Source organism: Centropristis striata, chromosome 14, assembly GCF_030273125.1.
Source record: "Centropristis striata isolate RG_2023a ecotype Rhode Island chromosome 14, C.striata_1.0, whole genome shotgun sequence".
In the NCBI taxonomy this organism is placed as follows: domain Eukaryota; kingdom Metazoa; phylum Chordata; class Actinopteri; order Perciformes; family Serranidae; genus Centropristis; species Centropristis striata.
The window spans coordinates 25724373-25736902 of record NC_081530.1 but is presented as its reverse complement, the minus strand read 5'-3'; the positions used below and the strand labels follow the sequence as shown (position 1 = coordinate 25736902).

General features: G+C 37.7%; 2 protein-coding genes across 2 annotated transcripts in view; both read left to right on the top strand.

Moving 5' to 3' along the window:
- Positions 1-2549, top strand: part of pard6gb (par-6 family cell polarity regulator gamma b) — a 40592-nt gene extending 38043 nt beyond the window's left edge. The window contains exon 3 of the mRNA XM_059350848.1: positions 904-2549. Coding sequence (XP_059206831.1) covers positions 904-2006 — 1103 coding nt within the window. The 3' untranslated portion in view covers positions 2007-2549. The remainder of the gene's footprint in view (positions 1-903) is intronic.
- Positions 2550-6584: 4035 nt separating this feature from the next.
- bloc1s4 (biogenesis of lysosomal organelles complex-1, subunit 4, cappuccino) lies at positions 6585-12122 on the top strand. Its single transcript, XM_059349954.1, has 5 exons — positions 6585-7041; positions 9707-9778; positions 9877-9978; positions 10727-10861; positions 11498-12122. Exons 1-5 carry the CDS (start codon positions 6724-6726, stop codon positions 11594-11596), a joined length of 726 nt encoding a protein of 241 aa, XP_059205937.1. The 5' UTR covers positions 6585-6723; the 3' UTR covers positions 11597-12122.
- Positions 12123-12530: the final 408 nt, after the last annotated feature.

The following is a 12530-nucleotide window of genomic DNA, read 5'->3' as shown; positions in this document are numbered from 1 at the left end:
GCATGTTATACGAACATGCACAGAGAGAGGCTCATTATTAGGCATAATGTGAATCCAGTTCATTTTTCATACATAGGTTTCATATGTAGGTTCATCGTAAAAACGTTTATTCAAACTTAACTAACTTGTAGAGTGACACAGCAAGCAGTCAAGCCTTGTTTATGGCTTCAGTAATAAGGACTGTGTTATGTCACACACATGGAATAAAATCTGTTTAAATGATTAGCAGGACTTCCACAGGAACGTTATTTTCAAGCACATCTGTGCATGATTTGATCAAAGGATGTTGAATTTGTAAGGCAGGTGGTTTGGTTTAAAGATGTAGGGTAAGACTCATGTAAGTTTTGTTGTTCCAGGATGGAAACTTTTCTGTTGTCAGTTTGTTTTAACTTTCCAGATCCAACTATTTCAATCTTTCTGTGCCTTTAAGATATACTTCACAGGTTTTTCCCACACACAAAAAGTAATCCTTCTCAATGATCACATGCGACCCACTAGAAGTTTGTGATGGATTCTGTATTGGCAGAGACTGTGCCCCACTGCCTGTTTTTTCTCTTTTCTTTTCATTTTCGCTGAAGACGTTTCTGGTCATCACCTTTTGGCCACAAACGGCAAAAAATGCAAATATAGCAAGTTAAATAAAGAAAATTGGGTGTTTGCTTTCACTTTTGTTGAGCTGGGGAGGAGGGGCCAAAGTTGAATGTTGTGTTTACAAACAGTAAGCGACAATTCCTGCATAATATGCCTTTAATATGATTGATTTTTTTCCTTGTTGCCTTCAACATTTGTGGACAAAGTAAACATGGGAGAGAAAATGTTTTTAACCTGTGTTGCCTGCACATTACCAATGATAAAACCTAATTTCTAAACACTCTTTCTCTGTTTCTGTTTGTTTCTTTACAGAAGAGGCGGACTATGCAAGCTATGGCACCAACACATTAACTCGTAAGAAGAAGGCAGTGGTCGCACTGCGCAACAACGACATCAACCGCAAGAGGCCACACATCCGCATCGGCATGCCACAGGACTTCCGGCCCGTCTCCTCCATCATTGACGTGGACATCTTACCTGAGTCTCACCGCCGTGTCCGGCTGTATCGTCACGGCTCGGACAAGCCGCTGGGCTTTTACATCCGGGATGGAACCAGCGTGCGCGTGACCCCGCACGGGCTCGAGAAAGTCCCCGGTATCTTCATTTCCCGGCTGGTGCCTGGAGGGTTGGCGGAGAGCACCGGGCTGCTGGCGGTTAACGATGAGGTGCTGGAGGTGAACGGCATTGAAGTGACGGGGAAATCCCTAGATCAGGTTACGGATATGATGATCGCCAACAGCCACAACCTGATCGTGACAGTCAAGCCGGTGAACCAGCGTAATAATGTGGTCCGCAGCAGCAGGATCTCCGGGAGCTCGGGCCAGTCGTCTGACAGCAGCGGGTCAACTGGTTACCCGAGTTTGTCAGTGGCCTCAGCGGGGGTGATAACCCCTGGAGCTCATGGTTACCAAGATGACCTGGAGAGTGATGAGGAGACTGATATTGTCATCGAGAGCAGCATGAAACGGCCGTCTCAGAGGTCAAATGCTTCCCTGGCGTCCAGCGCGTCTCGCACACACCAGCAGACGCCAACAACAGCTTCAGGCCCGGTGGCACCGCCAAGCCCACCCTCACGTCCGCCATCAGTGGTCTCCACTGCCTCCTTCCACTCCCAGCCCAGCCTCAACGGAGGGTCCCACCACCAACACCACCACCACCACCACCAACAACACCACCACAGCAGCCTCAGCTACCAGCTCCACAGAGACCTGAGCCTGAACCAGCACAACCCGCACCAACAGTCGCAGCACCGCCATCACCAAGCACAGCCTCCGCATCACAGCAGCAACCCAGCCCTCCGCCACAGCAACGGCAGCCTGCACAAAATCCTCAGCTCCCTGAAAACGGACCCACGACACAGTCTCGCACTGCCCAGGGGAGGGGTGGAGGAGGACGGCACCGTCATTACCCTATAATACTTACAAACACACACACACAGACAGAAACATCCCAACTGCTCAAAGACTTAAACTGGAACATCAGGCCGGATATATATGAGCACAAGTGTGTTTTGTCAAATACTAATTTTGTAACTTCTGTTTGTTTTTACAAGATGATTGATAATTGGAAGTTACAAGCCAGGAAACAAGAAAAAGTGTATATATTTCCTGTATTTTTTAAAGTTGTCATTGTCTTACATCAAAAGATTTGTACGTATGTATGTAATAAGCATCAGAACAAATAACTGTTTTTAGGCGAGTCCACTGTATTCTAGAGTTCTGAATGTGCCTACAGCCTAATATCTTTTGTTAGTGACCACTTTTATTAAGATCCTTTTCATTCTTATTACTGGGACCAACTTGGGGTTGCTTATGGATGTTTTTAAAGAGTAAATCTATATTTCTTATATTCTGATAAATGCTGTTTAGAGTATGATTTTTTTTAATAGTTCTTTTATGCATTGATGATTGTGATCAAATCCTTGTATCTGTTCCAATAAATTATTCTAAGTCTGCAAACTAGAAATGTGATGCTTGGTTCAGCAGTTACATTTATGCTTCCTAAAGCTTTACATTGTGCAGATTCCTCGATTGCATAATTTTATCTGTCCTGCAGCTGTTCTATTTTCAGAATATAATCTCTCTTGAACAGTCGCTGCTGTTGAATTTGTGAGAATGTGGATAATAGTTAAATTTTGGAAATGCAAACTGCCCATTTTTTTGTTTATGTTATGAAGGTTGTCGGATAGACTGTGTAATGAAAGGGGGAAAAAGAGCAATTTATCTTATATTGACTACATTTTAAATCCTTACTATCATCACTTAGTTGTGGGTGCATAATTTGCTATAATTTTTAAGTTTCACCACATTTATAGTAAAAAAAAAAAAGCCCACCTGCACACTAAATGCAGATTTAATAGAAATTAGGGCTGTGCAACATAATATATATGGTCAAAACCATGTAACATATCTTTGTTATTATATTATTTTACACTCTTTCTATCGTGATGTCAAATACAGCAGCTAAACTGCGTTATGGCAACATTTACATCACAATGATGCTTTATATTCAGAGCCTTGCACAAGGGCATGAAGCTGGTGCTAACCATAGAGGCACAGTTTAAACATAGAGAATGGAGTGTACAAAAATAGGCCGTACCATGTGGTTATTTCATATAAACTATTCATTGAAGTACTAGGAAACGTGCTATATTGCGACATATAGTTATCGAGATATGAAATGACCAGCATATATTGGGTTTGAAGATTTTGTCGCCCAGCTCTATTTAAAATATAAAGACAAGGTGCCTTCCTGAGATATTTCCAGGTCAGCTTGACTGAGTTTTGTGGGGAAATTATTAAGACAACACAAAAAAATCAAGTTTTCATTTCAGCCCGTCAGAAACAAAAGTCAAAAGATTTTCTTCAGAGTCACAGTCAACAAAAGAAATAATTATGGCTGAGGCTGACATCCCAATTTCCTCACCAACAGCAGCATCTGACAAGGAATGCATAACCACAGACCATGTTGCAAGGGGTGTGACTTTGCTTTTCTGGAAACTGGGAGTGTTATTACTGTTTTGCAGCTGGAGCAAAACTGTAGTGCCTACAGCAAACTAGTTAAACCCACACTGCTTACTGATAACATGACTATCAAAAGATGATTGTCAATTAAGAGCACTTTGAGCACTTCTCATTGTCACCTGTAATGTAAATCTGCAGTTTATTGCAACAAGTCCACGCCTGTCAGAGATAGTATTCAGGTTGGGTAGGATATAAATGTCAAGTTTTGTCACATAATCATTTTCTCCAGACATCACAAAGTGAAGACTGAATCTCTGAAGGTTGGCCTCCTTTTTTCAGACACAAACATTCTTTCTTATCATTCAGTATGTTCAACATGGGCATGCAGCAGCTTTGCCCTGCAGTAGGTCAGAGGCTCCTCTCACCTCCCTGCTAATGAATGTTTGTCTGCTGTGTTTACTCAAGATGCCACACTGCTCAAACAGCTAATAGATCATTGACATCCAACTGGTCTGCTTTGGCTGCAGTCTGCACCGCTAATCAGATGCAGATTTTGAGTTTAATGGCAGGACCTAAAACCCTTTCTTTGTCACATACTCAATCTTTGCTATCAGTGTCTCTATGACTGGCTTTCACTGATGGACAACCTGCATATGAAGTATAAAACTTAATACCAGCAGAAGACATGCACATGCAGCAGGTCTTTGTAGTTTGAAATAGTTTTAGCACTGATGTGTGAAAGAATGCTCCTCACATGTGACACAGATGCTCAGCTGGAAATGTTGAGGTTCAAGTGTAGACTGATTCAAGCTGACAAACTCCTGTTAAAGATATATATATATATATATATATATATATATATATATATATATATATATATATATATATAGATATATAGATATATATATAGATATATATATAGATAGATAGATAGATAGATAGATAGATAGATATCCAAAAAACTAAAATAAAAGGAAATTCAAAATTTGATATGAAGAAAATGTGATCACTTTTATTCTACCTGTGAGATTCTTCTACCTGACCCTGATCAAAAATATATTTTTACATTATATTCTCTCCAAATAAACAGATTTTTAGCTAATAATTTCTATTACATATGATTACATATGTGATATGTTGAAAGCTGTGTTGTTTTTTAAACCAATGCTATAGTATATGCCTCTTCATCAGTCCATTGTCATGTAGTAATTCTGGCTGCCATCTGCTGGCCAAGCTTGCAACGACATGGCATGTCATGAAATGTACAATACAGCAGGCAATGAACATCAGTGTCAAACTGACGTCTGCAATTTATAATTGATCTCACAAGGCTAAATTGCTTATTGCCCATTTTTTTAAATTATACATCCTAATTGCGAATTAAAAGCACAGTATTTGTGTTTTTTCATTCTTTGTTTGGTTTACTTTCGATTTTAGAACTATTCTCAATTGTGCTTTAAACGTATATGCATGTACAGAATATTTATTTTATAATGAAGTGGGATAAAAGGTATTTTTTTAAATATATTTTTTCAACTTTATTAAAGCAACAAGGTGCAATACAAGACAATACACCAACAAAACGCCGTAAAATTCGTAGTTATAAATACCATAAATTCAAAGTTTTTAAAGCTTTCATGTTGGTAGATTTCTTAATAGACTGAATATAGCTATTGTTTGGTTTCATTTTCTAAGACAAGAAAGAGAGGTTTTTGATTAACGTAACGACATTGGATATGCCATTTGGCTAACTGTATCATGAGATTGATGATATAGTATTGTTTTTCTTTTGCAAAGGGAAAGTCAGTGAAACCAAACAGTATATGTTCAAAGCACAGGGACAAATGAGGTTCAATCGAAAAAGGAATCAGGTTACAAATATCTTCCCATAATTTAGTTGAGAAAGGGCAAGACCAAAATAAATGAAAAACATATTCAGGGTGTCCTTCACAGAAAGAGCAGTTTAAGTCTGTCTTTCTTAAAATCTTTAGATGGGTAAATTCTGTGAATTATCTTAAAATATACTTCTTTAACCTTATTATTGATTATATATCTTGCAGGTAAATTCCAGATCTTTTTCCAGTTAAGGTTATTAATAAGGTTATTCCAATAGGTTGTTACATATGGAGTTGATACGACTTCTTTCTGAAATAAAGAGCGTATATTACGGTTACTATTGAGTTCAGAGGAGTTTGGCCGATTTCAAGTTTGGTTGGATCAAAGGGCAATAATGATGGATTTTGTATTAATGTACTTTTAAATAACATAATTACACCTAGAGGGATTGCATTTATGACAATATTAAATTCGCTTATAGGAATTGGGATTCTATATTTTTATGATAAATTCTTGATATGTAAGTAATGATCCGTTTGTGTTAAATAACTGATGAACTATATAGATATACTGTATTGCAGTGGTGGAATGTAACTAAGTACATTTACTCAAGTACTGTACTTAAGTACAATTTTGAGAAATTTGTACTTTACTTGAGTATTTCCATTTTATGTTACTTTATACTTCTACTTCACTACATTTTGAGGCAAATATTGTACTTTTTACTCCACTATATTTAGCTGCCAGTTTTAGTTACTTTTCAGTTCAAGATTTAACATAAAAACATAATTAATATGAAATGTTTGCTAACATGTTAACATGTTTTAAATTTAACATCATAAGAGTATATTAAGTTGTTAAAATGAGCCCTACCTTGAGAAAATTAAAGCGGTCCGTACATGAATGCATCAAAAATAATAACCCAACAATATATTTTTAGAATATATGAAACAATCTGAGTGGGTCCATTCTGCATAATGAGTACTTTTACTTTTGATACTTTAAGTACATTTTGATGCTGATACTTCTGTACTTTTACTTCAGTAAGTTTTGAATGCAGGACTTTTACTTGTAGTGGAGTAATTTCACAGTGTTGTATCTGTACTTTTACTTAAGTAAGGGATCTGAATACTTTTTACACCACTGCTGTATTGTGAATAAAACAATAGGGGTAAAATAAGGATTTGTTTCTATAGGATAAAAAGTAAAACTAAAAGGTTTATTGTGCACTTCGCAGTTTTGACCCTTATGAGCCACCGTCGACTGTCCAACACACGTGATCCAGTCAGTTGACAAGGCAAAACACGGCAGTAGATCAGAAAGACAGGGCGACATGGAGCATCATCGGGCTGACAGGGTGGGCCTGCTGTCTCCCCTGGAGGAGTCCAGCGCTGAGATAAGCAAAGACAGCGGCATCGTCTCACAGAGTGCGAGCAGTTTGTCCATGGTGAGCGAAATCCTCAGCAGCGGTACCGTGTCGCAGAGCCCCAGCTTTGGCGCAGCAGCTAACGTTGTCTCTCAGAGCCCGAGTCTGAACGAAGTAGCAGAGCCCGGGACACCCGACCAGCACTACACCGAGGAGGACGACGAGGTCCTGAGACACACCGCCCTCAGCTACTCCTCCTACATCAGGGCGACAGCTGGAGAAGAGGTCTGTGCTCATGGCTTTTACACACCAACTTATTTAAAGCTGTATGTACTAATTAGCTTGACGTTAGCTCTTTGTTGATGAAGTAATGTCGCTCACACTTTCATTACTGCAATAAAAAGTAAGTTAAGTGGCTAAAATATGGCTTCAGCTTCGAGAAATCCCATTATTGAGTAACTGGTGAAAGTGAAGTGGTTGCTAAGCGACACTGAAGTAGTGACATGATTGGTTGGCCGCCACAGGTTCGGTTCTAAACATCGTCACCCTGTTAAAATAATCGCCTAACTCATTTTTTCAGGTTTAGCAGAAAACACAAAAAACTTAACCAAAAGTGTAACACATGACATTTATCGATCATTCCACTCAAAAAGGATGTAACAAAGGATGGCTATTGGCATAGTAATAACACTGTGTGTAAATTATGTAACTTAAGAGAAATAAATGACTTAGGCAATTATTTTAACATACCTTTGTGACTTAAGCAAGATATGGTAACACTTTATTTTGAAGGTGTCTACATAAGAGTCACACAAGCCTGTCAGAAACATGACATGACAAGTATAATGAGCATTAATGTTACTTCAAAGTGTCATTAATGTTCATGACACATCCCATGCTTTGTTTATGACACGCTCATGTCACTCTTATGTAGACACCTTCAAAATAAAGTGTTACCATAGCTTGCTTAAGTCACAAAGGCATGTTCAAAAAATTGCCTAAGTCACATTTTATTTCGACGTAGGCATAATAAATGCACTTAAGTCACACACTTGACACAGGCCATTATCTTAAAGGGGTAAAATCACATCATCTGATCAACTGAGGATGTAGGCGATTTTACCATAGGTGGCCGGCGTCTTGAGGAGATGATTTAGGCAAAAAAAAAAATTTGACAAAAAATGACTTCTACATTTCTACAGCACTTATGCTGATTTACTGGGATGTGGAGATATTTTAAGGCAGAGATGAGACAAAGTATTTGCTTCAAATAAAATGTTCTAATAACTATGGTTAGAGGAAGTCTTTTAATGCTCTACTAAAGTGGAAGTACTTATACCACACTGGGAAAACACTCATATAAGTGAAAGGCCTGATAATGTTAGTCAAGTAAAATTGTGCAAGTAAAAATCAGGGAAATGGAAAATGTATCCTGTGACTGTTCCACTGTTATATATTATAGAATCAGGATCAGTTTTATTGCCAAGTAGGTTTTCACATATTAGGGATTTGCTGTGCTATGTTGGCATAAAAACCAAACATTTGATTTGTAAACATTTTTTTTTAATTGTGAGATATGCTGACACAATAACCTAGAGCACACAGTGACATTTAGTGACTAAAGTAAAAGCAGCAAATCTCCATATCTTTGAAGCTGGAGCTGCAAAATATTAATACATGAGAAATGCCATGCATAACAACATGTATTTTCAATCAATCGATTAATCAGTTCATTGTTTCAGTTGTGTTTTCACATGTTTTGTGTGCAAAAATCTGTCAAGTAAAGTAAGTAAAAAGTATAATATTTCCCTCAAACTTATTGTGGCAAAGAGGTAGAAAGTGAATTCAGAAGAAAATACTCATAAGTATTATAATAATAATAAGGAGGCTAAAGTGCAACAAGTGCAAATAAGTGTCAAGTCTCTGCTATGAAGTCTCGAGTAAGTAGTGGTCAAAACTGTCCCAAGTCCAAGTCCTAAAAAAAAGTCAAAGCTATGCCATTTAAAAATGTTAAGCACCATAAAGGTTTTTTGAAACGATGCTCCATGTAGATTAGCACTACTATGTCTATAAAAAAACTGTTTCATAATGCCTTCTGTGGAATTGCAAAGTTTTAAAAAGTGATTATGCCATCATGTATCTCTGTCAGGTGTGTCTTCTTTTGGTGTTTGTAATGGTTAGGTTGGATATATATTGCATGTTTCCTCCCATCCAGCTTTCACTTCATTTAAATGTGATCGTTTGTGCTATCATCTTTCCTTCTGGAAAGACAATGTGATTGGCTGCCACCAGGTTGAAATAAATCTATTCTCAGGAAAATGAAAGTTTGATTCACTGCATTCTGTTTTAAGCATAATTTATTTTGTCTTTGTCTAGTTCTGTCTAAAGTTCAAGAGAAGTCACAAGTAATATGAGTAATTGATTACTCAAGACAGACCTATTTGTGTCCCAGTCATGTGACCCTACCCTGCATTCAAATACATTAATTAAGATGTACTATTACATCATTATAAACTACTAGGTAAATGCCAGACTGACAGTCAGTCATTGTCAACACCAAAAAGGTCACTTTCCTTCAGTTTAAGGTGACAGTGACGATATTTATAGGAACTCACTGTGTTTTTTTGTGATGGTCAGCTGACCAAATTGCTGTCACTCCTAAGCTGACATTAACAGGAAATGCATGATACCAGTCCATTTGAAAAGAAGCTGAGCTATCTTGCTGTAGGAAGACAAAGCTCCCCTGTGTTTTGCCCTGTGGCCCTCGCTCACTCAATTTAAAGGCTCTTTATTGCATTCCAGCTGTAACTGGTGTGTGTGACAGATTTTAAAGTGCACAAAAACTGTCACATAAGCACCAGGCTTGCTCAGTTCATTTCATGTGTTTTCAGTAGCTTTGGTTTAGGCATAGTTTGTTTCAAAGACTTTTCTTTAATGTTTTGTCCTCTAGATTCTGTGCTTGGACAAGAGCTTGGAAGAAATGCTGACGCGAGTAGACGAGTTTGTCGGAATGCTGGATATGGTAAGCCGTAAAATTTTATAAATGCACTGTATCTTATTTTTATTGAATAAAACACATATTTGTCCCTCACACCCTTTTGTGTGTTTTTTTCCCTCTAGATCCGTAATGATACTTCCCAGATAGTGAATGAAAACCTACCTCAAATCCAGCAGAAGTCGGAGGAAATGAGACAAATATACAGAAGAATTGATAAGTTAGAGGCAAGCGATCATTTTAATTCATTAGGTTGAATGCTAGCGTTTTTACTTCTTAAATAAAATTTTGTTTGGTGTTTTTGTAATGCTCCTTGATCAAGGATTCTACGATTAATGTACAGTGAAACCTAAGATGTAAACCTGACTTGCATGCAGCGTTTTTTAGTCATAATTAACTCAGAACAATATCCTCTTCACAAGAGGAGGAACTCTGAAAGATACTGTGAAAAAGATAATCTGTACTGGCTGACAATTTCCATTTACAAAAATGGAAGTAAACACTGGTGTAGGAGCTTAGTGTGTTCCTGTTTTTAGATTTGCATAATTCTTTCACTGTGTAACTATGGAGATACAATCCAAAACATAACAATTTAAGTTATGAAAGCCATTGTTTTCATACATAGTTGGTTTTCTTAACTTTTCCATTCCTCGTCTAAAGGGCTATCATTGTTACATTGACAAAAATGTCCTGGCAATGTAATATTTGTATGTTTATTTTACTGATACTTTTTATCTTTTGATTCCCCTAAACATTTTTCTGTTTGGTTATTTTTTTTCCAGTTCACCCAACTGCCTCCTATTTCAAAAACAATCAGATTAAAGTTGAACCGTTGAAAGACTGGGGGGAAAAAATGGTTCTTCACCTGAACCGATAAGCAAATGTCTGCATGGGCTTGTGAAACTTTTAATGTTGCAAAGTATCTTACTTTTATCCGCTTTTTGCTTTTATTACGACATTCTGGTGTGCCTGCAGGCCTTTGTAAAGATGGTGGGAGCCAATGTCAATGCGATGGAGGAGCAGGTCACGCAGGCAGAGGGAGAGTTAGGAACACTACCGGGTGCTTTCAAGAAGATCCTCCGCACAATGAGTGTCCCAGGCTTCTTAAATGTGAGAACGTCTTCTTGTAATTTGTAGTTTTACATTGTCAGTTTTTATGCTCAGTACCTATGAATTTTATGTGTTCTGGCATTAAGAATCATGAAATAACCAAGGAATTGTGTTGTGAAACTGTTATATGCCACTTACTTTTTTGTTCACTGGAAACAAAGCAGGGATTACTTTTACATACATTATTTGAGATTTTGGCCCTATTTAATATAAGAAGCAGACATTGTAACATTATATATACAGTCATGGAAAAAATATTAGACCACCCTTGTTTTCTCCTTGCTTTGTTTTTCATTTAATGCCTGGTACAACTAAAGGTACATTTGTTTGGACAAATATAATGATAACAACAAAAATAGCTCATAAGAGTTTAATTTAAGAGCTGATATCTAGGCATTTTCCATGGTTTTGTTGATAATGATTTTGGTAATTATGGAGAAAACCAATGGCTCTTTTGAGCTATTATTACATTAAAATGAACAAGAAAATTAAGAAAACAATGGTGTACTATTTTTTCCATGACTGTATCTGGCAGAAGATAAGGAAAAGTGTAATAGGTTCCTTTTAAATCCGACACAGAAATTGTTGTAATTCTACACCAAACTATTGGATAACTTTGTGTTTGTTCACACTCAGAAACCAGCCAGCCCAAGAAGACCAGCACCACATCAGCGCCAAGAGATCCCGAGCGTGTTCCGGACAGACGATTATTTCACGTCACAGCCAGAGCAGTGACACACTAGAACATTTAAGACGTCATTTGGTTCTAACCTCAGAGGCCTGTTGGGTGAAACTGTAGAGACAACTTTTACTGCCATCCACTACAAGAAGATCTATTGGTGCAGCAGCCTCAACGAAGCAATAGTAGCCTTTCTGAACAAGTCACTGGAAGTCAAGTGCGGGAAGACATTCTGCATTTTGAGTGTCCCTTTCCTGGCAGCAACAAGCACTGAACTGTAGCAAAGTGATTTTAAAAGTGCCTAAATGGGTCTTATCTCTGTCAGTCTTGTTTTCATGAATTGCGAAGAAAACAATGTCATTGGATTTGTGACAAGTCAGGAGGACATCCTTCATGCCAATAGGACACTATAAACAAGGCACAACAGGAGGAGCTGTAAAGATCTTAAGATGTATTACATAAAGAATTAACCCAGCTTTTTATAAATTAAATTCCTGTTACTAGTGTTTGTAAAGACCTGCACGCTGTTATGAATTAACCTGTATTTCTAATGTCTCATGCCCCCCCCCCCCCCCCCCCCCCCGAGCAATATCCAATTAAGCATTTAATGTCTTCCATATTAAAATATGTGCTTTATTGCTAGCCTGATATACTGGCTATGGATGACAGTTGCCTCATTGATATGGGGCTACATCTATGATAGCACCTTTCAATAAAAGCACACCATAGACAAGTTGTTAGTTGATGATAAAAGTTTGGGCCAGGACTGGAGCTGTGATTAAGTTTTGTAACAATAACTGAAGATCTCGTGCTTGGGAGACAACTGTATTCTGGAGATGTGACGTAACCCTTACCCATCCAACAAGTAAATCTGTAATGGTCACAGCTATGATTTAATATTGATTCATCCTTTGCCAAACTAGTTAGGAATGAAGATGTTTCATTTACAGGTTGATTTTGGTTAATGTTTTTTAAATAATCATTAAAGAT